The sequence below is a fragment of the Electrophorus electricus genome, chromosome 3 (genome assembly GCF_013358815.1).
Source record: "Electrophorus electricus isolate fEleEle1 chromosome 3, fEleEle1.pri, whole genome shotgun sequence".
NCBI lineage: Eukaryota > Metazoa > Chordata > Actinopteri > Gymnotiformes > Gymnotidae > Electrophorus > Electrophorus electricus.
This window is the reverse complement of record NC_049537.1, coordinates 30,307,096-30,334,381: the sequence shown is the minus strand read 5'-3', so window position 1 is coordinate 30,334,381 and position 27,286 is coordinate 30,307,096. Positions and strand designations below refer to the sequence as shown.

The following is a 27,286-nucleotide window of genomic DNA, read 5'->3' as shown; positions in this document are numbered from 1 at the left end:
GCGCCTTGAGTGGTTAACATGCACAAGAGGACATTTCGCTAAAACTGCGATACAAATAGTGCTTTGTGCATCTGTGCGTTTTAAGCGTCCATGTGCCCAAACGTCCGTCACTCCCCAGCTGTCGCGCGGCATAGCTGAACCTCACGAGCTCACGTAGACTCCGTGACGCACGGACCTCTCTGACGGTACCGAGGCGCGCGGCGGAGATACCGACACCGCTTCCCTCCAGGACGAAAACCCTCCAGGTAAACGCCGTTTAACCGGCGCGGAAGAAACGGCATAACTTGCATTAGATGCTGCAACGCGCATGGTCACTTTTCTTCCTCGAGCGTGCGCTGTGATGTATAAGACACATCAGGTTTTGATCAGCCAGCGCATGTGTGGAGAGGGTTTCAGGCGCGCGGTTGGTGTCTGGCTTTAATATGCACATCTTTAGGCGCTCCTGTCCATTCCGTGACTACGTGCAGTCGCACGTCCCCGTTGTCTCCTACGTGCCGATTACCGTGGCGTGGGGTTGTGTACATCGCCACGCAGCGAAGACTCGTGCGCGTACACGTTGGTGGCTGAAGGCGTGTGCTTGGGCACAAGCGACTTGGCCAATGCGCGCACGGCGCCGCCCACAGTGGGCGGGTTGTTTACCGCTCAGCGTGAACGCCCAGAAGAGGCGTCGCAGCCAAAGCACGGCTGTGGATCCCGGCATGCTGTCAACCTAATGCAACTACGCAAACACTTTAAAGCCCATTTGGAAGGCTATAGGCATTTGAATAAAACTAATGTTTTTTGTTTTCCGATTTTTTATTAAACTCAATCTGGAATATAGGAACTGAAATGGCAATCGGCTCCGAAAATCCGTTCGGCTCTTTCGTTATGTCCGCGATTCCGCTCTCCTGAGGCTGGCGGTGAGGGGGTGTGTTGCCCTAAAAACAGCAATATGCGAGTGGCTAGTTGTTGTTTTTTCTAACACAGAGGCCGATTTTTAAGGATTTGATACATCTGAAGCTCCCATTAATCTGCAGGTTTGAATTTGTCCTTAAGTTTCTATACAAACATAGCATACCTAAGTCTTATCAGTGAATAGTTGTTAAATTGTTAAGCGTTTTTTCCTAACGGATATGGCAGCGTGCACGCTACGTCTTCGTAGTGATGCTATAGAGGGGTTTATTTTGCCATATAATTGAGGCAGACTTATTGAATTACCAGCCATTTTGTGGCTCTGCCGGGCCTGTTTAGGAAGTACGACTCGCGTAAACATTGTCTGCCTGGTCTCAGAGTGCCCGAACCCACCCGCCCGGTCCGGAGGGAAGGACGCGGCCATGGCAGCTCCGGGAACCATGCAGCTCAGAAAACAGGGAGGCTTGGTACGCTGAAACGTCCCCGAGTTTTAGCCTGCATGGCATAGAAGCTGGCAGCAGTGCGAAAGGGCGGGGCCTGGAGCTTCGAGGGCGGGGCTTGGAGCTCGGAGGGTTCTAATGTGTGGTATGCTCTCACAGCAACAGCCGTCCTGTGAAATTCCCCACAGGTCTACATGCAGTGCTGTGCCCAGGAGGACGTGGGCGTACAGAAGCCCCGCCAGGGCTCCGTCTTCCACTCATCGTGTGGTCCAAGGGAGGCGTGGCCTGCTGATGCCATCGTCAAGCAGTCAAACCCTCGCACTTTTCCACAGTCTTCCAATGTGCACCTGCCCTACGGGTATGCTGGCATTCCGCAAGACCTTTCTTTCTTCCTGTAATATCTTATCCAAACACACCACAAATGCACAAACATATTCATCCAACTCTTTCATCCAGAGTTTCTGTAACCTAAACCACACTACACTGGATTGGTGCTGTACTTTTGGTGCTGGAGCTCAGTGAACTGCAGAGGTTAGCTCAGAAAACTGTGGCTGTAATATCCCTGATTACCTGTTTCAGGTGCGGTAGGGGAGGGTTGGAACCAAACCGTGCCAGAATTGGCCTCCCCGGCCACAGACCGTCATTATATGTTAAAATTAATGTTATACTCATCTTAGATGAATCTAATTTTTATGTGCACTTCATGATTCAAATCTTAACTGTTTTCCTTCCACAGATACAGGAGTCCCGAGTCAGTGGAGATGGATGAGATCATGGCCGCAATGGTCCTCACCAGTCTGTCCTGCAGTCCTGCGTTCCAGAGCCCCCCTCAGAGAGACCCCCTGCCAGGTAGGTGGCTGCTGAGCTGCTGTTCTCTCTTGATGCCTCAGCTCTGCAGGTGCGTGGAGTGAGCAGTGTGGGCAGAAGGAGGAACAGAGTGAGCACGGTTTAATAGCATCAGTAGTCATCACTATTCCAGGAATTGATATTAAGTCCACAGTTTCACAGCCTATTTTGATGATTTGATCTTTGTATAGAATGGCTGTGTTGATTATGAATGTAATTGAACTTAAAAACATGTAACAGTTTAGTAGTTTACAGTGGTGGCATGGTGTGTAGGAGTTTACCGGTTGGAAGGTTGTGGGATCAAATCCTGGCTCTGGCATGCAGCCACTGTTGGGGCCCTTGAGCGAGGCCCTTAAGTCTCCAGGGTCAAGTGAACCTGTGCTCTGATCCCAGCAGAGATCTGCAAAGACTGCAAGCCAATATACTGTACATGTGTGTAACTATATATGGTATACAGACATTCCATCTTCTTTGTCCTGTAAAGCCACAGTTATAGCAATGATGTACACAGTTATGGTAATGATGTACACAGTTAAGGTACGGTTATGGTAATGATGTACACAGTTATGGTACAGTTATGGTAATGATGTACACAGTTATGGTATGGTTATGGTAATGATGTACACAGTTATGGAAATGGTGTACACAGTTATGGTACAGTTATGGTAATGGTGTACACAGTTATGGTAATGGTGTGCACAGTTGTAATGGTTTGCACAGTTATGGTAATGGTGTACACAGTTATGGTAATGATGTACATAGTTATGGAAATGGTGTACACAGTTATGGTACAGTTATGGTAATGATGTACACAGTTATGGTAATGGTGTACACAGTTATGGTAATGATGCACACAGTTATGGTACAGCTATGGTAATATGTACACAGTTATGGTGCAGTTATGGTAATGATGTACATAGTTATGGAAATGGTGTACACAGTTATGGTACAGTTATGGTAATGATGTACACAGTTATGGTAATGGTGTACACAGTTATGGTAATGATGCACACAGTTATGGTACAGCTATGGTAATATGTACACAGTTATGGTGCAGTTATGGTAATGATGTACATAGTTATGGAAATGGTGTACACAGTTATGGTACAGTTATGGTAATGGTGTGCACAGTTATGGTACAGCTATGGTAATATGTACACAGTTATGGTGCAGTTATGGTAATGGTTTACACACTTATGGTAATGTAATGGTAATTAATTCAATTGCTCTTTTTATCCTATAAGGAGGAGCTGCAGCTATGTGCGTTCTGTCAGATTTCTTTGGTAGTTTTTGGACGACTGCAGCAGGAAACAAAGGGACAAGGGTAATCTGTGTTTGGCTCAGCGTGTGATTTAAACTGGGCGATTAGCCAATGCCTCCACTCCACCTACCTCCACCCGGGGTCTCAGGGTCTCCGTACATGTGCTCTGCCCCGGCAGACATGGAGTGTGGTGGAGGAGAGCTCTCGGACAGCAGCAGCAGCGGCTACTGGAGCTGGGACCGCAGCAGTGTGAGCCCCGCCCCCTCGCCGTCCGTCACCGAGACGGACAGTGGCATGGGCCAACCCGTGGATGACATTTTGCATATGGAACTGGAGCCACGGGCGTGTGAAGAGCCTGAGATTAGGAGGTGTAAGGTGAGAGGCTCGAGGACAGCAGGGCTTGACTGTGTATCTGTTCAGTAGCTTGTTCATTCAGCTCAATCTCTTTGTCTGCTCTCCATCTGTGGCACAGAGCTTGAGCAGGGCGGCATATCGGTGTTTGTGGCCAGGCTGTGGCAAAGTGCTGACGTCACGGATCGGCATGAAACACCACATCGGCGTCTTCCACCTTCGGTGAGTCCCGGCCAGGAGCAGTGTAGCATTACAAATCACACAACTCTAGTTTACTTTACCACAAATGTAAAGTAATTTCATGGGTGCAGTGGTACTCAGTGGTGAAGGTACTCCACTAGTAATCAGAAGTTGCCCCACCACTGCCGAGTTGCCCCTGTTGGGCCCCTGAGCAAGACCCTTAACCCTCAGTTGCTCAAGTTGTGTTCAGTCATAATCGTAAGTCGTTTAGGATAAAAGCATCAGCTAAATGCTGTAAATCTAAAATGTAATTAGTGAGGAATGCAAGATGTAGACATAAAATAGTCATTTTTATTCTTTATGCTTTATTCTCCCTCCCTCAGCAGTGGCACAGAACAGTCCCACAGAGAGGAAGACTTCTATTACACCGAAGTCTCTTCAGAAGAGGAGGAGCCAGCGCCTCCTTCTCCCGCACCCTCGTTCCCCATTGGTCACTGGTCCCCCTGCAACTCAACCCACAGCCAGTCCACTCATGGGCCTGGAGAAGCCCCGCCCACATCCAGAGCTCTCAGCTGCTCTGCCCCCAGCAGCGTGTGGCAGATTCACACTGAACATCTCTATCAGGTGATACTGTGGCTCAGTTTGGTAAAGGAGTCATTTCAACTACATGTATTTGGGTGATGCAGTTTTCTACGACTTTTCGATGTTATATTCTAAATTCCAAATGTGCATTAATATTAGTTAACAGTAGTTTAGCTTGTGCAATTTAGAATTCACTAGTAAGTGTTCACTAGTGTTTGTTTGCCTCGTGACTTTTTTCTGCTGTCGTATGTAATTGTTTAGCTCAGCACACTTTTTCAGGGAGACCAGGTTCTAATTCAGCTTAGCCTAATTCTCAGGTTTTCGTCTGATTGCTCCAGGCCTGCGCACCCATTGAGGTGGTCGTGTCCCCTGACTCCCCGCCCTCGTGTGACTGGATGCCCCCTGGTGGCCACGCCCTGCAACCTCAGGTACACCTCAGGCATGCATGCACAAGTTCTGTGTGTGCAAGACGACTCATTTCTCATTTAATTCCAATTCAGAAAACCTAGACCAAGGTTAGAGGTTCAGTTTTACAAGGTTTTATGGTGTTTCAAAGATCTTAAGGGACCTTGACTTCAGCAGCCCTGGGTCTGCAGCTTCTGACCATTCTCACGGTCTCCTCCGCGCGTTCGGGAGTGTGTCTAGCCGTGGCCGTGGTAACGTTCGCCACCACAGGTCCTGCCGTGACGCTCGACCACTCCTGTCCCTTCCAGATCGCCATGTCCCGCAGCCGTTCGGTCAGCGTGGGGGAGCAGTGGTTGCAGCGCAACAGCGCCCCCACCAGGTCACAGACCATAAGTGCGTCACCATCCAGAGGCCACTGCTCATTCCGGTTTGTGCTCCTCCTCTCCGTTTAACCCTCGTGAGAGTGGATCTTTCTTGATTAGCTAATTTGCATATGCATAACTATTAATATGTATGGTTATTAGCATAACTATTAATATACATATGAGAACTGCAAACTACTCTGTCAGATCTACTTTGGTACTTATGCAATGCTGAGCAAAGCTGGCTTTTATCATACTCAAGTATTCGTGTGTTCTTCTCATTCACTCCCTGCACGCGCGCGCGTGTGTGTGTCTTCAGGAAGGGCCGAGGCGAGGCCAAAAAGTGCCGTAAGGTGTATGGCGTGGAGCGCAGAGGTCAGTGGTGCACGGCCTGCCGCTGGAAGAAAGCCTGTCAGCGCTTCCCTGACTAGATAAAACACCACAAAATGACTTGAGGAAGCCAGAGAGAATTTTCCTCTCTCCCTCTCTCTCCTTCTCTCTCTTTCTCTCTCTCTCTCTCTCCTTCCCTCTCTCCCTCTCCCTCTCTCTCTCTCTCCCTCCCTCTCTCCCTCCCTCTATCTTCCCTATCCTCTGACTATTTCTGGCACTGGAGAGGATTGTGAGAAACGTTCCTTCCTTTTCACTTTTGTACCTGTTTTTTGCTTTTCCTAGGAAAACCTTTTTTGTTATCTTTCCCTTCAAAGTGAGCGCCGGTGTAAGCTGTTGAGACCTGACGAGACTCTGTGACATGGTAGTGTCCTGACGAGACTGTGTGACATGGTAGGGTCCTAAAGACGCTGTGTGACCTGGTAGTGTCCTGAAGACGCTGTGTGACCTAGTAGTGTCATTACGACGCTGTGTGACGCGGTAGGATCCTGATGAATCTGTGTGACATGGTAGTGTCCTGATGAGGCTGTGTGACATGGTAGTGTCCTGGTGAGGCTGTGTGACATGGTAGTGTCCTGACGAGACTGTTTGACGTGGTAGTGTCCTGATGAATCTGTGTGACATGGTAGTGTCCTGACGAGACTGTTTGACGTGGTAGTGTCCTGACGAGACTGTTTGACGTGGTTGTGTACTGATGAATCTGTGACGTGGTAGTGTCCTGACGAGACTGTGTGACATGGTAGTGTCCTGACGAGACTGTTTGACGTGGTAGTGTCCTGATGAAACTGTGTGATGTGGTAGGGTCCTGACGAGACTGTTTGACATGGTAGTGTCCTGACCCCACACATTTCCTTTTTCCTTTGATAAGACAAAATAAGTGTCACCCCATAATGGGATTATTTTCACTGGGTCCTGAGACCCCAGAGAATATCGACGTGATTGTTGAGTTTGGTACATGGTGAACATCTGAATATTTGTATTGGTTTTCTATTGCTGTTTTCTCAGTCTGAAAGGTGTACTAGCGTGATGTCATTTTATGTGTATTTACTCAGATTTACGAGTTCAGTCAAATTTAGTTGTTTTTTTTTTTGTTTTTTTTTTACGTGTTTATGCGCTTCCTAATCAAACCGAACTGCCAGATATAAAGCTATATTGTTGCTGAATGGCGTGTGCAACTAGTGTCAGACGTCTCAAGGTTCAGAGAATGATGTATGACAGAGACTAAGTGCAGCTATAACCTATGATTGCATACCAAAGTGCTATTGCCATGGTGATTCAAAGGGTGTTTGTTCTGAGGTTACCCTGACACCAAGTTGGGCTCGGTCCTTTCCTCAGTCCCTGGTCATCCTTAACAGTATCAAGACCTCATTCTTGTAATGGGTCAATCTCCTGAAATCATTCAAATGAAATCTGAAGTTGTAGTATTGTTGATTGCAAAAAGAGGATACTGCTGAGCATAATAAAAAAAAAAAACACATTATAAAATATGCAAATTTGAGAAGCTTTTTTTTTTTTTTTTTTGAGAAATAGTAAACTATTTTATTGGCATTCGTGTGCATTTAATGTACAAGTTTGAAGGCCTGAAAGAAACGATGACTTTGGAAAAAGAAGTGCAAGCAGCGTTGGACCTGTGTTATCATTCACAAAGCCAAAATGTAACGTGGTCTTAAATATACATTATTCACAAAGCCAAAATGACATATAAATGAACAAGACTGTAATGGACTTTCCAGACTGTATGTTCATTCTTTATTTTCTTGTAGACCACCTACTAACGTAAACAGGAAAAGCGTAATCCAGTGACTTTTAAAAAGCAATACTCGAATAGTGTAAAATTAAAGGCTAAAGTAACTCCATTTGCACGTGTTTGTGTACAAGCAGCAGGTAGCGCGGGAAAGCCATGCATAACGGACTCCATCTGTGGATATGAAGCTGGCGTTCAAACGAACTGTGACCAGGATGCTATTAATGCAACATCGCAGGCTAGCCGCTCTGGGCTGATCTGGGATCAGCTTGTTCATAGTGATCGCAATGGATCCAGATAACCTCTCTGGTAGTTGCGTTGAGTGAGCCCTAGAGGGCAGCATTGCTCTGGGGATTTAATGTGTAATCCACAACCTGAACCACTACTCAAAATGGCTCCCTATTTAATATGTAGTACTCCTCGTTTAACTCACATACTGGGCAGTGCCCTGCATGTTAGGATTAGGAGACACTTAAGTTTAGCTTGTTACTGAAAGTTCTTCTCACATGAGTTCACCAGAGCATCTTAAATTTCAGGTATAGGTAAAAGAAAATGACAGAAATGATGCCATCCATCTGATGGCCATATCAGGATACTTAAATGACGTGTGTCCTTGCATGCAAATAACTTAAACCGAGCGTGACCAGTGACATGTAAGGATGAACGCTAAAAGTTAAAGTGCTTTTTCTCTCATGACATTCACAGAACGGATGAACGTTCCCGGTGCTTTGTAATTCCTCTTACATCCAGAGGTCCCTTCCCACGATACTGATGCACACGCTCAAAGGAAGTTTCAGTGCGTTGCTTTTATTTAATATTTTTTTTGCCATGGTTAAAACTTAAATGTGTAGAAGGCCAACTGCTGGAACTCAAACAAACAGCCTGCTGACTATTGAATAAGTGAGCACAATGACCTTCATCGGTTCAGTCTCAGTAGTTTACTGCTTCATTGAAATGTCAATGGTCAAAACAAGCCAACAGGGAGAAAACATTCCTCAGTGAGCATCAACACAATATCTCGTAATATATTTCAGTTTGTCTGGGTGGGTGTGAGTGGGCGGGGGTGGGGTGGGGGGGTTGGTGTGTGGTACAGGTCAGCGGCGAGAGACTGGCATCTGCTGCCGCTTGGTTAGTTTTTTTGCCGGAGGGCGGCAGGACCCGGTTTGTTGTATCGGCCCGAGCGTGACGTCAGGCTCAGGTACTGCCGTAGCAGTTGGCTCACACGCTTCTGGTTGTTCCACTTCCGGGCCGACTTGCGGATCCCGATGAAGCCGCCGTAGCGCTTCTGCAGGTGCCTGCCGGAGCTGACCAGCTTCCGGAATCCGTGCCGGCCCTTGACAAATCCGCCGAAGCGTTTGGACAGGTCAAGGGCAGAGTCGGTGCCCAGCTCCGCCCCAGCGTCTGGATAAGCCCCGCCCTGCTCCTCCTCCTCCTCATCCTCCTCTTCCATCCCAGAGTCCAGCTCCAAACCATAGCGGAGCCCCAACCGTTCGGAGCCCGGTGCTTCATCGGAAGTCTGCTGGCCGGCGAGGGCTTGCGCGGCATGGCGGAATCGCTCCAGCACCTCCGAGTCGTCCACGCCGCCGTCGTCGTGGGCCGGCTCCTCTATCCCCTCCTCTGCGCTGCGCTTCTGCAGGGCACCCTCTGTTGGTGGGTTCAGACCCACAGCTCGGAAGCACAAGTCCCACGTGAGCGACTGTAGCGGCTGGGCTTGGCATTCCAGCAGACACACCTGCTGGGGCAACAGTGGTGGGTTAGAGGAACGAGTCTCCACCTGAATCACCCCGTCAGTGCAACACAAGGTGAAGCTAAGTAAAGCCAGGTGGTTGAGGGGCGAACACAACCACACACATCCTCAGTATAACTGTGGGACATCGTATGGGGGCATTATCATCTTGCTAAGTGAAGCAAACTGTCTATTGCTTATGAATCTCCACTGGTGGGGAAAAAGAGCATAAAAACTGGAAGTCCCGTATACCCTGAGCACCTGGCCAGCAGGGCCGGAGAAATTCATAATCCTTTGCAAATGAAATGTGGGCTGCAGAGCGTCCTCAAAGGCTGACTGCCCTGTAGGAGACTCAGATGTGATGGGTTTAGCTGCACGTGTGCATATGTGTTTGACAGGTGTAGATGACGGGCTTCCATGTTAACTACGAATGAGCAGAATTAAAGGGTGAGCGTGTGCATGGATTTATATCCCCGTAAGCATGTGAGGGGGTTGTGCATGACAGCCATTAGCAACTGGTTTAGAGCCACGGCTGTGGCATTAGTAGCCCGTTTTGACCGAATCTCACATAAATGGAACACAGGCTCATCTAAGAGTCTGTTGATCATGCAGGAAAAGAGAAGAATAAAGGGGCGTTAGATTTGCTTAACGTGAACTTTGCCTGATCAGTGTCTACACACATCAAAGAGTGAATGAGACAGGGAAATGAGAGACACTTGGATGGATGGATAGATGAAGGGGATGGATTTGATGATGAGATGGCTTGGACTGATGGATGGATGGATGGATTGTGAGATTATAACGGATCACTTACCAGCGTGCTGAAAGCCTGGTGCTGAGACAGTAGTAGGCTGCAGGTTAAACAGTCCGCCTGACAGTCGCTACGACTGGAGGCACACAGACTGAGAAACAGGACGCTCCACAGAGGGGCCTTCATGGCTTGTTCACGGAAGACACTGGAATAGCGGCAGCTGGACAGAGCAGGCAGGGAGAGTTAAAGAGTTAACAAGATGAACAGTCCACCACAGGCCAAACTACAGTGTGTGGGCATGAAAGGAGTGATATCGGCGGGTTGGTATATCACTAACCCATAGTTCTGCACACCCCGGAGACAGGACAGCCACTGTCCAGCTACATGCCTAACCCTAACTGTAACTCTACCTTTATGTTTTAATATTTAGACTTAACTTCAGTCCGTTTTAATATAATCTAATATCACTTTTAGTGATGAGGCTATTTATAGAAATGTTATTTAAAATCCCATATTCACGTTTCGCTTTTATGTGTTTTGACTTAATTTTCTGTTGCTTGAATGAAAAATAACAGCTAAAACTGATAACAAAAACATTAATAAATTAATTAATAAATGCGCCTCTTTGGTTTGCGCTGTTACACACACACACACACACACACACACACACACACACACACACACACGAAAAACTACTTGCAATTTTACTTGTACCACTAAGCATTCACTAGGATGAACTCTATTAACAGAGAAACAACTGATTAAGAAACATGAACTTGAGCCATGCTTGGAGTTAGATGTACTTGGGTAATAAAAACATTAAAATATCAGATTTGGGTGAGGTTAAAATCAAATATCAACTCTCATCTACCTGTTTTCAGTTAATGAATATTGGCAAATGAATGTCATTATTTCTAGTAATTTCCAAGACAATCTTCAGCTATTTTCAGTGGCCACTTCTTGACACCCATTAGCCATTTTCCTGTCCCCAACAATAGAACAGTGTTGACACCGACACTGGTGATGACATCAAGATTTACGAAACGTGAAGTTTTCTTGCCATAGGCAACGTAACGGCACAAACGGGACTCTGCGTCACGTACGGGATCAAATGAAAGGAGAAAATAGACGAGCAAAAACAACATTGGCTGAGACATTTAAGCATGGCAGCAGACCTGGGCCTGAACCATGGACTCAAAAAGATCTCCATCTCATCTCCACCACGGCAGAGCAATGACACGAGTCCTGAACCGTGGACTCACAACAATCTCCATCTCGTTTCCACCGCGGCGGAGAAATTACGACTCTGCCTGCATGCCTGTTTTTATGAGCACTGTAATGCAGCAGTTAGGATCACTCCTCCTAAGCACATACTTTGTTGGCGATGTTAAAATTAAATATTCACCATCTGTTTTTTCCCCCATTTTAAAGTTCATTAACGAAACTCATCATGGGCCTTAATTGATGTCTGAATTAGTGTGTGGAGTAATGAGGAGGAAATGAAAGAGGGAGGGTGATAGGGAGAGAGAGAGAGAGAGAGAGAGAGAGAGAAGGAGAGAGAAGGAGAGAGAGAGGGAGGGAGAAGGAGAGAGAAGTAGAGAGAGAGAGAGAAGGAGAGAGAAGGAGAGAGAGAACACAAAATCACATATCCGCCAGCACGCATATGTCGTGACAAGATTAGAGCCAAAACACACACACATACACGCTGTCAGATTTGTGTGCACAGGCACATACGTGTCGACACACACACACACACACACACACACACACACACACACACACACACACACACACACACACACACACACACACACACACACACACACACCCACACACACCTCAAGCCTACAGTGAGATAAAAATCAAGCCAAAAAAATAACACATTACCAAATCACCCCTAGAACTGCATTGAGGCTGAATGTAAAGTTAAAGACTTTCTGTTCAATGAACAAAAACTAAAGGAATGATTGCAGTTCTGCACAGGGACATGGACACCCAGGCCCATGTGGATGGAGAGGTCATCAGGAAGTATTTTGCCACCAATTAAACCTCCCGTGCACCATTAACGCAGCTCGATTAATTTTCTAAAAGTTGCTTGATGGAAACTCTTTTTTCTTTTTTCTGGGGCTGTTATCTCCCTGCTATAATCTCTTATTAAATGTGGTTTTCAGAGACATTGGAGGAATTAAAAGCAGACAGGAGAAGGCTGATTATACCCCACAGGCAAAAGATCGCCAGTGTTGGCTCCTTTCCCAACTCCCCTCACTGCATTGCTTCTCTGTGCTCAGAATGGAAGGCCTGGAATAACACGTCCATGTCACACATTACAACACGCTTGTGATGACGCATTCATAACACAGATTACAACCTACTCCGTCCAGTCTAGAGGGAGTTTCTGAAAGGACACTCGGGACACTTTCCTAAAACCCAGATGAATAAACAAGCAGGCTTTGGACATCACCTTCGGAACTCCGTAGCACACAGAGACCTGGAGAATATCCCTCAGTGACCGTTCCAACACTGGGCATCTTGGAATCATCTTCGACGCCCTCCACCAATGACGTTAAAGGTCCTTGTGCGTATCTCACCACCCCCCAGCCGCCTCCCGCACAGCGGAGATGCTCTGATTGTCCACGGCTGCCTGATTGCCCTCAGGGGAGGGCTGTGAAATTACTAATCTGAGGCAATCCTAATCCGATTAGCGCCACCCGCTCACCTTCTCCCGATGCTATCACACAAACAGTAAACAGCTGGCGTCATTTTGGCTCTGACACCCCCCCACCCACCCCCGCGCCCCGCAATGGGGTAACTATCTAACTCCTGACTGAACTGCCTCCCAGGTGGGTGAGACAGGCGAGACTGCGTGTCCTAGGTCTGATGGCCTGTGTGAGTGTCCTTCCATTTCAGGTGGAATCTCTGTGCACACAATAGAGTGCAGCAGCAGACAAAGGACAGAGCTGTGCAAGATCGTCAACAGACAGTCTGCACCTCCAGCAACATGGAGTCACAAAGGAGAATCAGCATTTTCAACCCTGGAGTGTTTCCTCTCTGTTCCACAGACCTTAAGAATTCTCTCATTGTTCAGAGCTGCACACACACTCACACACACTCACACACACACACACACACACACTCACACTCACACATACTGAGAATTCCATCTCTTACTTAGCCTCTTTGAATTTAATACTGTTCATTTTTGTTATGCTGATAACATAGTAAGTGATTTCCCACCTGTTGGGGTTCATCTTTGTAGAGCCATCACGTTACATTCATCACGCCTCCTCCTTGTGGCCATAAGCGTTCTCACTCAGGCATTTACGCAGTTGCCTTAATTGAGAGTGCATTGATTGCCCCGGGGCAGCAGAGTCTGCAGCAGTGATTATTGCCTTAGCCTCTCGGCGCCTGCACTACCAAGGGAGGAATCTGTCATAAACCAGCTCACACTGGGTGGGAGAGGGTTCAGGACCACTGGTAGACCGACTTGACAGAAAGGAAGTAAACTCAAAAACCTCCTTCCTGACCCGGCAGTTACGAAACTGCGACCAGCTCTGTCACGTTCTCAGCCGTTTCTGGGAAATCTTTTTCCGCATGCCACTGTGGCGGTGCGGCGGTTTGAGATGGTGATGACTGGCCAGAGATCCGACGAAGGACCGGCACTGTATGAGTGTAGTATATCCATGTAGCCCAAGGGAACGTTTAGGATTCACTAGCAACCCCCCCGCCCTTGTGTTCAAGGAATGCAGAGTCATCATGGGTTTGGTTTGGTTTTTCTGTGGCAGAAACCCTCTTCTGATGAATACGAATGTGTAACCTCTCTCCCAACAAACCCAGCTGAAGTGTCTAGTCTATATCCTCCCTTTTGATGATTTAGGTTTTCTTTTTTTTGGATGTTAACCCCCCACCCTGATTTCATCATGTCCGGTTCCTTCCCGTCAGGTAAGTCTTCACTGTCACATGACAGCTGCCAACCAGGGAAGGCGAACGCTTCCTAAGTGGCATGTACAGCCAATCAGCACGACTTACTTGGCATGTACAGCCAATCAGCACTTATGTTTATTAACATACCAGATTTAATACTGACATCTCTGTGCACATGAACTGCCTCAAATGATCACAAACATACCTGCGCTACTTACACTAATTTCCTGATAGATGTAGTTTGTTATGCTTACTGGGTTTTGTAAAGACAAATCAATATAACGTTTAAAGTAATTACATTGGACACACAGCAAGCCACATTTGTGTCCATGTTGTTAATGTAATGAATTCAATTCATTTCGTAATGGAGCCTAATAGTTGGATACACTGTTCTTTTGCAAACCGTTTTCATGTAGGAACAGTTAAGAAAACATGCAAGTAGAGGCTAACCTGGTGAAAAGACGTGAATAAAACATGACATAAATGCACAAAGACGTTATATTAGTCTCTTTTATAAATGTTTGATGGGGACTGGACACCAGATCGAGGACTAGTGAGCGGTTTTCAGTACCAGTGCTCCTTTGACACACGTTATCCAAGGGCGTGCTTGGAGCTTCAAGAGCGGCAAGGAATTTCAGACGGACGTTTCGGTTCAGCCAGACAGAGAACACGAGGTGGATGTGGCAGGGTAGTGGCTACAGCAGGAGCACAACCGCCAAGCAACAGCAATGCACAGTGGGAAAAACCCTGTCCTCACTGGCCTGTGACTGTTTCCTTTCCTGTCTAGTTGTGAAGCTACTTTTTTTATATAAAAGATTGATGAAAAACTACTTCATCAGTCTCTTTTTATGTCTCAAATTCTGCTCTGTTTATCTCCAAAAATATACATTCTGAAAAATGTTCAGGGAATAATCTGAATGAGTCATTGATGACTCCATGCTGCATATCTTTGATTAGTTACACCTGACATCAGACGATAACATCACGCCAATTTAGCAATTGGACCTATTCAGGGAGGATAGCGTCTGTGCATTATGGAAGAATCTGGATGCTCAAAGATTTTCATAAAATGTTTACAGCAGATGTTATTAAAGCATGGAAATCCCAGCTCTGTGGAAATGGTGTGAATGGAGAAAATGGCTAACTTGTTGCCAATAGAAGCCTCATACAAAGGATGAGCTAAGGTGATAGGATGGAGAAACGCACAGACATCCCGTTTAAGTAGCGTACAGTCGACTCTGAGCTCCCCAGTGGAGCAAATAGATCACATTTCATTTGATCCTACGCACCATACAGCACTTCCTGATAAACTTGAATGGGCAATTTAGACTTGGAATTTAGTTGGAAGGCAAAATTACACTACATCAGTCTCCAGAAGCTTCAAAGAAATGTCAGTCAGCAAGGTGTTTCAGGTTAAAGCTGCAGCCAGCACATACACTCAGGCTGAGTGATTTATTTATTTTTTGTCTTGTGTAATTACATTAAAGCACAAATAATGTATCCCCTCCATTTTCAAGTGAACTTCGAACAAAGGTGAAGTGATTGATCAAGTGAACCTGTAACATTTGGTTTTTTTTTTTTCCAAAGTACAAAATTTAAGTGCAAAAAATTGAAGACCAAATGAAGTCATTATTATTTAGACATTCTAGACAATTTCAGGTTTGATCAACGCTATGCTTTAAAAAAAACAAAAAAACCCACTGTTATTTCTCAATGAAACAAATACCATAGTCATTAATATTCAAAATGTTTGGTGTAGTTTCAGGGATGATGGTGTTACAGGTAAAATGTGTGTTTTGAAAAGTAACAATCCACAGGAAAAAAAAACAATGACGAATGGAAAAAAGAATGCTATTTAAAGAACTGTGCAGTCATTATACACAACCACCTGGGAATTTACATAGCACTACAATGGCTTTGCTTAATAAATGTTCACTGCTGATAAACAACATAAAAATACCAGTAAATAGCAAACGCTATTCTACCTGGAAAAACAAGAAAAATGAACGACTAAATGGGTATATTGAATGGCGCTAGCCTTCTGGAGTTGGAGAACAATATACGAAGATGGATAAACAAAATACAACTTTACTGGCAAAGCCCTTTTAAATCTAGATCTTAATCACACACACACACACACACACACACACACACACACACACACACACACACACTCACACACAGAAGAGTGCACCTTTCCTTACCTGTGCTCTGGTATGGAGGAAGTACTCTTCCTTTCTCCCTCTCACAAACAGCCACTCTCAGAGTAAGGTAGCAGTGTCTGACCCTCAGTCTCCAGGCGTATTCAACTGCTTTCCTGCACACTCTCTCTCCTCTCTTATAATGACACGCCCCTTCCTGCAGACCACACCCCCTCTTTCCTCGTCAGTTCACACTAAGACATGGAATTATACACAACCTGAACGAGAAACCCTTAGTCAATGCTGACGTATATGCCATCGACAACCAACGTCATTTCTTTCTCTAGCACCCAGAGAAAATGAATCATGCTGAAAATAAATATGTACAAATCCGAAAAATTGCGCATCTTCCAAGTGGAACGCCCGAGACATCTGCCTGTTCACAGTGTGAGAGGTGCACAACCACTCAGATACCGTGTTAAACACCGTTACATTTTGATTAAGAAGGAAATCAGTGAGATGAGAGGCAATATGCAGTTGAGCAGTGCAGAGAGCAGAACAACAAAGGCTCCCCAAGGTGGAGAGGAGTCTCAGTGGAGACTCGAATCAGGACTGGTATGAGAGGAGTCTCAGTGGAGACTCGAGTCAGGACTGGTGTGAGTGGAGTCTCAGTGGAGACTCGAATCAGGACTGGTGAGAAAGGAGTCTCAGTGGAGACTCGAGTCAGGACTGGTGTGAGTGGAGTCTCAGTGGAGACTCGAATCAGGACTGGTGAGAAAGGAGTCTCAGTGGAGACTCGAGTCAGGACTGGTGTGAGTGGAGTCTCAGTGGAGACTCGAATCAGGACTGGTGAGAAAGGAGTCTCAGTGGAGACTTGAGTCAGCACTGGTGTGAGATGAGTCTCAGTTGTGACTCAAGTCAGAACTGGTGTGAGTGGAGTCTCAGTGGATACTCGAGTCAGCACTGGTGTGAGAGGAGTCTTAGTGGAGACTCGAGTCAGGACTAGTGTGCCACCATAGAGCTGGCAACAGTGGAGTCAGAAAAAAGGGTCAAGAGTGAATTATTATTGAGAAAAACAATGTTGAATGCTGCATGCCCAACACTGGTCTACAGTGCACATCACAGTAATCTTCATTTCAGGGGTTTTTTCTGTATATTTCAGTTTTTCTAATTGAATGCTAATTTAGTTATAGTTATCTATAGTAAATCAGTAAATGGCTGCTTGCTTTGGAGGGAGAAAAGTGCCTTCATTGAGAGTGTATCTTAAAGATCGCTGGTTCTGAATTGAACATGGTACAGCTGGGACCCAAATCTAAATCCCAATTCTCACCTCTGCATTGCTAAGTAGTTTCTCCAGGTGCACCCTTGGGCTCGACAGTGACAGCGCAGTGATGAAATTGATGCTGAAAGTCTCTATGAATCACACCACTGCGCAATGCAGCTTCATGCAGTGTTGTATTCATACACTATAAACCTGTTATGGAAAATAACATGTGTGCACAAAAGTACTTGCAAGCCATTTCTTTAGTGCTTTGTGTAAATACTGCATTCGAATGGCATGAGAAGAGTGATCAAGGAAGTCAGAAATCCGGGTCAGTGCGCGCTCACGCCTGTTCAACAGTACAGCGCTAGTGGACTGTAGCAGATCTTCACTGGCTATTAGCACTAAAGTAGTATTGATGGTGATGATGAGAATAATTATTATCATCATCATCATCATTATTATTAATACTACTTTAACTGATATTGGTTTAATTGTTAGAATGGAAAACCAATGAAAGCAAAATGTAAAAAACTTGCTCCAATAGCCAGTGAAAATCTGCAGTCATGCTAAATACACTTCAATCTTCATAACCATTTTTTTTTTATTCAAATGAAGAAATACAATAATAAGCATTATTCTTAACTTCTGAGCAGAAAGCATATTAAGAAATATCATGTTTGAATATAAAACTCCTGGTAGAAAATAACGATTAGACCCTTATGTAATTGATGATCGATTGATGGATATAATCTTTGAGAACAGGAGTGGCGTTCAGGCTGATTCGCTAACCCTGCTTGCACAGAGGGGCTCTATATTTGGACATAATGAATGCCTGAATAGAAATGTTTCTAGCCTTCACAGAGAAAGCTGATCACACTGCATGCCACATTATATTACAGGAACCTGAGAATCACAGGCACGGCGTGGAGGCTCTGGCGCTCGCCAGAATAAAGCTAACCCCCGACACCCAGGTGAAAGCAGAAAGTCAATTCCCCATGCAATTAGGTGTGCAGGGGCATACTCACCTGTGTGATGTGCCGTGTGCCACGGTCACCGACCAAAGCCACTCTGCTACCTTCCGTCTCTCTCAGCACAAAGTTTTATTGCCTTATGAAGTGATGAGAGGCAGCGATGCATGCCCGAGTCATCAGGGGAAATACGGACGCGGTTTGCAGGCAGACAGAGACTTCTCCAAGGGTTATCAATACTAAGCACTTGACTGAATTTACCAGCAAAAAAAAATTAGAAAATGCATTGAAAATTATCTACTGGCATATATCAAATACATATTTTTGGTGACAGATCAATTGATTGATCTATCAGTCTGTTTATCTATGATTTTAGCAGAGCCCAAAGCCCAAGTAATATATTCTAATGAGTAATATATGTAGTTAAATCCTTCACAAAATAAAATAAATCATATTTGTTCTGGAAGTCATAAATCTTGGAGAACATGTTCAGGGAAGTTTGTTCCTTTTAATAAAATGTATCCCACAAATGAATCTTTCAAAACCAATTACAACAAAAAGCGAAAAGATAAATGTCTGAAAGTTTGGTTTAATAATAAAGGAAAATCCAAATTAGGTGAAATTCTTCAAGTTCTCACCAGACTGCAGGCTGCTGTTCCAGTCACATAGCAGAGTTCTCAGAGATGCAGAATTTTAATCTGTTACTGGAGTTGGTGCAAAGAAAAACTGGAACCTTCCACCAAACTCCTTCTCATCTCCTGACAATGCCCTCCTCGCTCCCACAAATAACAAATAAATGACCCAAGCAATAATAAATGCTTTAGTCTGTATGAAAGCTGGTTAAAAGGATAGCTGCTGTCTATCTGATTTCAGTGAATGAGGCATTTTGTGGGCTAATATAATGTGTGGGCTAATGTGATGTGTTAAGGTTAAACCAAACTTCTCTGACACAGATTTTGCATAGACATAAACACCAATAAACCATATAACTCCATCAAACACCAGGGAGTTGTGAAATTTTCAATGTGAATTGAATTTTCAAATGGAGTAATAGTTTAGCAAAACAACAACCTAAATAAGTCAGTTTGAGTTTCTGAATTGCAGTCTTGCATTTATTAACATTTAAATGCTCTCTCTTTCTCTCTCTCTCTCTCTCTCTCTCTCTCTATATATATATATATATATATATATATATATATATATATATATATATACACACACACACACACACACACACACACACACACAAACAATCATATCTAAATAAGTTTAAAAGTAGTTGATAGACTAGAGGTGGAAGTATCAGTTTAGAAGACAATAGTAACGGTGCCAGAAAAAGCACCCTGATCATCTGTTACAATTTTCCTAAATGAAAGTCCTTTCCCAAGACACTTTTCCTCCCCCATTTCCCGCCATACACTCTCAATAGTGTGACACATTTTTCTCCATAAACTAAATAGTATGACATATTTGATGTTAATAGAAGAGAATGAGTAGATAACATTTTTGACATTTCCGAAGTGCTGTTCCCCTGCTACCATACTAGAGAAATTCATATTTAATAAACATGTATTTCAGATCACTGTCTCCACTGCCCTCTGTTATTTAATGAATGCATTCAGCGTGTGGCTGTGCGTTATGATCACCAGACCAGTTTATCGCATTTCTTATCACACCAGGAAAAAGTCTGACAGGGCTTTCATCATCTTGGGGGAAAACACCTAAAGAAAGATTAGGTGTGCCATCAAAATTCCCCACGGGTGTTTCCAACAGTGAATGTTTGTGACATGTTTCAAGAGAAGTTATTATTAATTTTTCCTAGAAACAAACCCCAATGTAATATTTCCTGCTTTCAGTGTTCACTTGAGATTAGCAGCCAATTTGTACTGCACTTATGGGATCTTGAGTATCTCAGAGGTAGACTCATCTCATCTCAATGGGATTGGCTGGACTCATCTCATTTGGGAAGGGGCGGGCTCATCTCATCTCAACAGGATTGGCTGGTTTCATCTCATGTGGGAAAGGGCCGGCTCATCTCATCTTGACGGGATTGGCTGGTCTCATCTCATTTGGGAAGGAGCAAGGTCATCTCATCTCAACAGGATTGGCTGGTCTCATCTCATTAAGGAAGGGGCGGGCTCATCTAATCTCGCCAGGATTGGCTGGTCTCATCGCATCTTGATGGGATTGGCTCGTCTCATCTCGTCTCATCACTTCATGTGTCTGTGACTGATGCTTATATAAATTCTGTAACTGAGTTCCAAAAGCAGAAGACCCAAAAACTAACCACTTTACTAGCGAGCTGATGATAAGTAATGCTTTAGGAGTTACCGAGGTACTTAGCTAATTTGTACATTGCAATGTTGAGATCCTAAACAAAAAATGAATAAAATAAATAAAATAACATCACTCAATAACAGTTTACTTGATGCAACAATAGCATGGCTGTTTCCGAGCACAGCTATGGTGGATGTACACTGTAGGCATGAGGATTTAGCATTTGATATCACTAGATTATTTACAAACATAAAACAGTTTAAATGTAGCCTACTACCTCTACAGGTTCAGTATGGATATTTTGTGCATATAATAATGATGTCAGTATATTAACAAACTCGGATAACAAAGACAAATGGCTATTGTGGTTTTGTAGGGTACCATAATATGCATATAGAATACAGCACACAGAGAGGCGGGCTCGTACTTCTACTGGTTCTTCTCTTCTCAGTTCTACTGACTGCAGCTTTAATTCGTGCTATCTTGAACTGTCTCTTCTGCAATCCCATATGTGCTGTCCCGCGGTCCCGCAGCTGCAGACGTGCGATACGGGCGCGCGACGCGCGCAGCTGAGAGACTCGCGCCGACTCTGCGCGCTTTCTCGCCTTCAGTGTAACCTGGCAACGCTCCGGCTGGAACGACGACAGCAACAAAAAAGTCATAGGTCGGATTTAAATCACCAGCCTCGATGCCTATTGGCCGTAGGAACACGAGGCCACGTGATCTGACCAATAAGCGCGCACGGCAGCGCCGAGCGCGGGAACCGTGACAACATTAAGGATGTTAGAGTGCTCGCGTTAGACGCGCGTGCAGTTTGTTTATCTTTGTTTATCTTTGTTTATCTTGGAGTCTTTGTTGTTGAGCGTTAGCCGGCAGGTCTTCCTCATTAAAACGCGAAGCTAAACCTAGTTCTGATAGCATCACCTCCGAGCGTCTTCATGGGTAAGAAAAGGCCGTTGTCCTTTAACTGTGCCGTCTGAGAGAGCTTTAACCGAACCTCCACACATCTTCTCAAACTGAGAACTAGCGAGGCTGGTGAACAGACCAACGGCGGTGTGTAATGGCTCTAGCTAACTGTGGCTAACTCGATTTATAACAATGGAAGCATTTCTTCTTGAAAGTACTTCGTTTGATACTGCTAGCTTGTGTGGCTGGCTGAGTTATCTAGTTCATAAGCGAACTTTCGACTTCCGCAAGGACATAAAAATCGAGTTATCCAGATGGCAAACATGACTGGTAGTGATTGTGCATCTAGGTAGTTGGCACGATAGTATGGTTAAACTGGCTAACTGGCGAAATTAGCTAGTGTATTCAGTCTTGAGTCTAAAAGTATGTTATCTGGATTGAGATCGCCAGTTTCTAACCAGCTGTTTTGTTTTTTTTAACAGGTCAGTCGAATACAACCTTCGTCGTTCCTAAAAACTGGGACTCATATGTGATGCATGTACAGTTGGGACTATAAGCTAAATGGATCAGTTGTACACTTTGCAGCGGGAGGTGGGACGGGGCAGTTATGGCGTGGTATTTGAGGGTAGCATCACGGAGACAGGTTGGTGGGGTCAACGGGGAGACAGGGTGGCTATCAAACGCCTCCCCTGCTGCAGCCCGGAGAGCATCGAACTGTACCTGCAGGAGCTGTGGGCCATGAGGGCTACTGCCAGACAGCACCCAAATGTCATCGCCCTCTCCAACTGCCTCCTGCAAACGGGACCCAAAACCCTTCGGCCGCTAAGGGCAGACAGGCTTCCGCTGGACCTTGTGGAGAGTGTTCTCAAAGGGAGAGTAGTGAACCGAAGAAGAAACCCATCCAGCTCTAGGAGATTAGCACACGTGGAAGAGGTGCCCCGGCAGTGCTTCACTCTCTGGCTGGTGATGGAGTTTTGTAACGGAGGGGATTTGAACCACTATGTGCTGTCGCAGCTTCCGGACGTTCAGCGCAGCCACGATGTCATACAGCAGCTCAGTAGTGCTGTGACTTTCCTGCATGGACTGGGAATAGTACACAGAGACCTCAAACCAGACAACGTTCTGGTCTGCCTCACCAGAACTGGGCCGGTGGTCAAGGTATATGTTGGAACTGAACACACTAAACGGACACTTTTTAATAGAAACACCTCTTATCTGCACACAATGGCTGAAAATAAATACAGATTATCATGCAGGTTTGTTGTTTTTTTTTTTTTTAAAACTGACCAGATATTATTTGGGTCCTCACATTACTATGAGCACTGATGGTAGAAACACGGTTGTGTTGCAGTTGCACATTTATCAGGTGGGTCTTTGAGACACCCTTGTCACTGCTGGGTTGAAAGTGGTGCACCACCCAAAAGTGGTCCTGTGGTTAGAAATGTACTGTTTGTTGTAGGGCCAGAAGAGGCCTAACACAAATAGTTTGTGGTAAGAGAAGTTAGACTCAAAATGTACACCTGGTAGCTAGGTATTTCCAAAAAAAATGGTGTGTGAATGAGTTATCATTGAAAAAAAAATTACCATATACAAATTAGCACACTAAGAAATCAGTAATGTTTTGTAAGTAGTAATCATCTCTAAGTGTTCTCTTCCACTTTTTTTTTTCTTTTTTTTGCAATTTTGTTTTGAGCATTAACAACTAAGGATAAACCTGTGTTTGTATAACTCTTTGGTAATAATGAGACTTTCAGGACACTTGTATACTTGCATGCATGTTATTTACCTGTCGCTTCAGCAGTGGTGGCAACCTTCTGGTTATTAGTCAAGTGCCTTATCCACTAAGCTACCACTACCCCTGTAACCATGGTTAATTCTTTATCATTCAAAGGTGTGTGCACAAGAAAGACTAAAGTCTGTAACATGTAAACACTGAAGCCCTGTGGATGATGCTTTGACTCGATAGTCCAAATTAAGATGGTCTGTGTGGGGCTCTGCCTCTGTGCTCACACTTGGCCCACACTGTGCTCCAGGTGGCAGACTTTGGCCTCAGCAAGATGGTGTCCGGCCCCGTGGATGGAGAACCCAGCAGGTTGGCCCTCTCCTCCACCTGTGGCTCTGACTTCTACATGGCCCCCGAGGTATGGGCTGGCCGGAACTACACGGCCCAAGCTGATATCTTCTCCCTGGGGGTGCTTTTCTGGGCCATCCTGGAGAGGATCACCTTTCTGGAGGATGGTTCCAACCAGGAGCAACTGGGTGAGTATGTTGTAGCCTTGGCAATTAGTTGGCCATTTAAAAAAAATCAAGTTTAATTCATGATGGTTTCTCTATAGCATACTTTTAGTTTAGAATATGAAAATATCCCCCCCCCCCCCAAAAAAAACAAAAAAACTAAAACCTAAAAGAAATGTTAGACCTGGGTCAGTAGTTCAAAAATAATTGTTAAAATAAAGCTTTTTTTTTTTTTTCTGTGCTGATTCTCTAGTAGGTAGGCAGGGCCACGGTTTTCTGATATTGACACTGGAATTCATTTTCCCATGTTTGTCACCCCTGGTAACCGCTGCCACGACGGGGTGGTGGGTGTGGCGTGTTTTGGTTTCGCTGCCTTTGAGTGCCTGACTGGAGGGCCCATTGACATGGCGTATTATCCGGTGATGGGCTAAAGTGGTGTGAGCAGAGAGGCTTTGGCGAGTGCGCCTGGACAATTCGTGCAGGACTGTAATTATTGTCTGAGGGGTCAGACGTCTCATGATTTATTAAAGGCAATTAGGAGCTTTCTGTGTGTTCATCCTCTTCCATTCAGCAGCCTTACTGGGTGCGTTTGTTTTCGTGCTGGTGTTGTGAATACCAATGAGTGCACCCAGCGTCAACTTTAGCCCGAACGTAACCCATACTTAACGTTTCTAACCAAAGCAGATTTCTGTTGCTTAGTTTCTCCAAAAGCCCCTGATCGATGAATGCTTAGTACTGCGCTGATCAGAGAATGTCGAAGGGTCTCTTAACGGCCCTGTTTCCCCACTTGGGCCATAAACGTTTGCTCATCCGGGTCTGGCCCGCAGGGGCATATGTAATGAGGGGCCGAAGGCTGACCCCGCTGGGAGAGGCGCTGTGCCACAAGCCGGACCTGCAGCTGGTCATCCCTACGAGAGCCCGGCGAGCCTCACCCCTGCCGCCCCCTCCTGCTCCAGTCCTGTGCATGCTGCTGCTGGACATGCTGGCGCCCGACCCAGCTGCCCGGCCCACTGCCCGGCTGCTGGAGGAGAGGGTCCGACAGGCTACAGACCCTCGCTGATCTCTGAGCGCTGCCTTGGTAAGAGACTCTGCCCCCTCCAACTTGGCTCCGCCTCCTACTCAAAATGCTTTTGTACTGTATGAACTAGAAGTTTCTTCAGTTTCCTTCAGATTCAATGAAGTATTTGCAGGGGAGTACGCATTTCGTTTTGTTTTGGTTTCTGCATAAACATGGTGGTAAATGCAGTGTTGTAAAAATGTTTATTTTAAATGTAGCCTGACTGACTTTTCAGAGTGCTGTATGTTCGCTGTGTGTCTGATCATAGCATCAGGATTTTTTAACCTTTACTATAACTAATTTACCCACGTTGTATAACATTTACACTGAAGTCTTGATTCCAAAGAATCTATATATTTATTGAAAATGTTTTGAATGTGAAATGCAGTGCCCTGTTAACACTGTCCCTTTGTCCGTGGGTTTCACCATAGACGTGTATTCAGAGTAAATGCTCGCGGCCGTAATTTCTTTTCCTTTCTCTTCCTCTGGCAACACAGCACAGAAATGAACTGGGCTAATCTTTGTGTGGATGGCCGAGCCTTCAGATGTCATAATTGGGTTTAGAAGAGCACTGTTGCAGACACCGTGACCACGGCGCAGGGGGAAATTGGCACGGTCACGCCGCAAGTCCTTTGGTGCGGCGGTTTAATTTTAGCCCGTCAATGTGACTGCGGCCTTTGAAGCAGCTGGGTTGACGGGGCGTGTCCAACGTCGGGAGTGGGGGAGCGGAGCAAGGAGAATGTGTATCGCTCGCCAGGGTTGCCCCCCCCCCCCCGGATTGAAATGCCCATGGAGCAGTTCCTTAGAAGTTATTGGCTGGTTTATTTTCTGGCGGATTGTCAAATGGCTTCTGTGTTTGGAGACCACACTCGGTCTTCCTCAGGAAATTAAACTTCCAGTTTGATTGATCTACATTATGCTTGCCTGGGCCCAAAACATAATTTCTGTTGAACTGGCATTTATCAGTAGGAGGAAGAGAAAGGAATCTATTGGTATTGAATTTATCAAGAGAGTCAATTACACTGTTTTACTTGGATTCATTCAGCCCCCTCCAGGAATCTGCAATCTTGCAGTTATGAAAATTCAAACAAGCTCAACCAGCACTTGCAGTGCTTCCAAAGGTGGTCTATGGTCACTGCATTCTTTTGGTGGTTCATTGTGTTGGGCTTAATGGGCAAATCAGTGAAATGCTTCCAGTGTGGCAAGCATGTACCTCTGTGCTACTTGTTGGGGAAACACAGGCCAAACTTAATCATATGTATTTAAAAAAAAAAAAAAAATTTTTAGTCTACAAAATATAAAATGATGGCTAAATTCTTGGTCACAATGAATAATAAATATAGACCAAGCCTTGCATTAAACAGCTCAGCAGGTCTGGCGTCAGTTTTCGGCTTTTACAGTGACACAACTGCAGCAGCTATAACATCAATCTTACTAACCCTTCTGGAAGGTTTTTTGATTAATGTGGCCCTTTTGTGTGTAAGAGTGTCTCTCTCTCTCTCTCTCTCTCTCTCTCTCTCTCTCTCTCTCTCACACTCATCTGTGCTGTCTCATGTGGCTAGATAGAGTGGAGTAATAGGTTTGTGTTACTTGGCCCTGCTCTCTACATTGAGCTGTTTAGAGCTGTGGGTGCTTCCTTCTGCTACTTCCTTGACTGCAGGCAACACAAGCCAAAGGTTACAGATTGAAAAGCAAGTTTTTACCCCACCCCCTTACAAATTACAAAAAAAATAGATTTGCATCTGGGGCTAATGGGTCGTAGAATTTAGAATCTCAAGTAGATGAGTATACAAGTAATAAAATTTTAATTGAATAAAAAGTTAATTAGTTTACTGCTTTGGACTTTCAGCTGAATTCATAATACTGTTGGTAAGGAAGTGGGGGAAATTTACTGGTTCCTTTTATGGCTCATATCTGTGTGCAGTCAGTTTACCCAGTGTCTCCTGTTATAACTGTGATGTGACATTTTTAAATAATAAATGTTTCTGTGATGACCCATGTTGCCTGACTTGTCGTCTCATATTTAATCTGAAGCTACAACTCTTACAAAACTATATCCTTCAGAGTAGAATTATTACCACCAATAGAATTTACCATAAATGTGTGAGCTGCTTGCTAAGGTTAAAACAAGCAGTTGGCATTTTATCAGTATTTATCCAATGTTGAGAGAATTTAATGGCAACAAAACATACAAAATTTTGCTGGTAACTTTATTACACGGACTACCTTCAGAAATTTGGCCACATCTGCATATCTATAAGCAACAGTGCTGGCAGCAGACCGTGTTGTACAGCTAACGGAGGACAGAAATAATGAGCGAGAGATGGAGACTAATGACTCCGAGACAGCTCCGATAAAACGCTCGATGAGATTTCCGTAACCTCACGCCCTCGGCCGGGCAGTGATGCATTTCCAAGGGTCTTAAGCAGATCTCATCCGTGACATTTCCCTCTCTCCGCCATTCCGCCCACAGATCGGCCAGCGAGATGGCGTTCTGCGACCTTTGCAAATTATCGGTTGATACGCAAAGCGCGGAACTACGACGTCGTCCTCTCCGGAGTGCCTGTGTTCTTGGAATCAGCTAGAACATT

General features: G+C 45.1%; 3 protein-coding genes across 5 annotated transcripts; 2 read left to right on the top strand and 1 right to left on the bottom strand.

The window, feature by feature from the left end:
• The first annotated feature begins 662 nt into the window (after positions 1 to 662).
• Positions 663 to 7,166, top strand: znf395b (zinc finger protein 395b). 2 transcript variants are annotated; one of them, XM_027015935.2, is made up of 10 exons: positions 663 to 1,016; positions 1,270 to 1,358; positions 1,520 to 1,689; positions 2,068 to 2,180; positions 3,617 to 3,813; positions 3,911 to 4,011; positions 4,356 to 4,593; positions 4,890 to 4,979; positions 5,265 to 5,383; positions 5,638 to 7,166. In XM_027015935.2, exons 2-10 carry the CDS (start codon positions 1,314 to 1,316, stop codon positions 5,747 to 5,749), a joined length of 1,185 nt encoding a protein of 394 aa, XP_026871736.2. In that variant the 5' UTR covers positions 663 to 1,016; positions 1,270 to 1,313; the 3' UTR covers positions 5,750 to 7,166. The 2 variants fall into 2 exon arrangements, with proteins under 2 accessions (XP_026871736.2, XP_026871735.2); XM_027015934.2 differs by having other exon boundaries at positions 4,353 to 4,593.
• Positions 7,167 to 7,208: 42 nt separating this feature from the next.
• Positions 7,209 to 16,140, bottom strand: pnocb (prepronociceptin b). Of its 2 annotated transcripts, XM_027015936.2 has the most exons (3): positions 16,052 to 16,140; positions 9,990 to 10,146; positions 7,209 to 9,181 (listed from the first exon to the last, which is right to left on the bottom strand). In XM_027015936.2, the coding sequence occupies exons 2-3, from the start codon at positions 10,110 to 10,112 to the stop codon at positions 8,579 to 8,581; spliced, it is 726 nt and encodes a 241-aa protein (XP_026871737.2). In that variant the 5' UTR covers positions 10,113 to 10,146; positions 16,052 to 16,140; the 3' UTR covers positions 7,209 to 8,578. The 2 variants fall into 2 exon arrangements, with proteins under 2 accessions (XP_026871737.2, XP_035380400.1); XM_035524507.1 differs by lacking the exon at positions 16,052 to 16,140 and having other exon boundaries at positions 7,209 to 9,184; positions 9,990 to 10,143.
• Positions 16,141 to 21,281: 5,141 nt separating this feature from the next.
• On the top strand, positions 21,282 to 26,653 carry si:ch211-63o20.7 (uncharacterized protein LOC566836 homolog). Its single transcript, XM_027015952.2, has 5 exons — positions 21,282 to 21,439; positions 21,886 to 22,561; positions 23,437 to 23,662; positions 24,466 to 24,716; positions 25,193 to 26,653. The coding sequence occupies exons 2-4, from the start codon at positions 21,965 to 21,967 to the stop codon at positions 24,696 to 24,698; spliced, it is 1,056 nt and encodes a 351-aa protein (XP_026871753.2). The 5' UTR covers positions 21,282 to 21,439; positions 21,886 to 21,964; the 3' UTR covers positions 24,699 to 24,716; positions 25,193 to 26,653.
• The last annotated feature ends 633 nt before the right edge of the window (positions 26,654 to 27,286 follow it).

Excerpts from the sequence above, each read along its gene's own strand:
- znf395b (XM_027015934.2), top strand. The coding sequence starts at position 1,314 with ATGGCAGCTCCGGGAACCATGCAGCTCAGAAAACAGGGAGGCTTG. Across the intron at positions 2,181-3,616 it reads TCAGAGAGACCCCCTGCCAG|ACATGGAGTGTGGTGGAGGA; the intron begins GTAGGTGGCTGC and ends CTGCCCCGGCAG. Across the intron at positions 3,814-3,910 it reads CTGAGATTAGGAGGTGTAAG|AGCTTGAGCAGGGCGGCATA; the intron begins GTGAGAGGCTCG and ends TCTGTGGCACAG.
- pnocb (XM_035524507.1), bottom strand. The coding sequence starts at position 10,112 with ATGAAGGCCCCTCTGTGGAGCGTCCTGTTTCTCAGTCTGTGTGCCTCC. Across the intron at positions 9,185-9,989 it reads ACCAGGCTTTCAGCACGCTG|CAGGTGTGTCTGCTGGAATG; the intron begins GTAAGTGATCCG and ends CTGTTGCCCCAG.
- si:ch211-63o20.7 (XM_027015952.2), top strand. The coding sequence starts at position 21,965 with ATGGATCAGTTGTACACTTTGCAGCGGGAGGTGGGACGGGGCAGTTAT. Across the intron at positions 22,562-23,436 it reads GAACTGGGCCGGTGGTCAAG|GTGGCAGACTTTGGCCTCAG; the intron begins GTATATGTTGGA and ends ACTGTGCTCCAG. Across the intron at positions 23,663-24,465 it reads TTCCAACCAGGAGCAACTGG|GGGCATATGTAATGAGGGGC; the intron begins GTGAGTATGTTG and ends TCTGGCCCGCAG.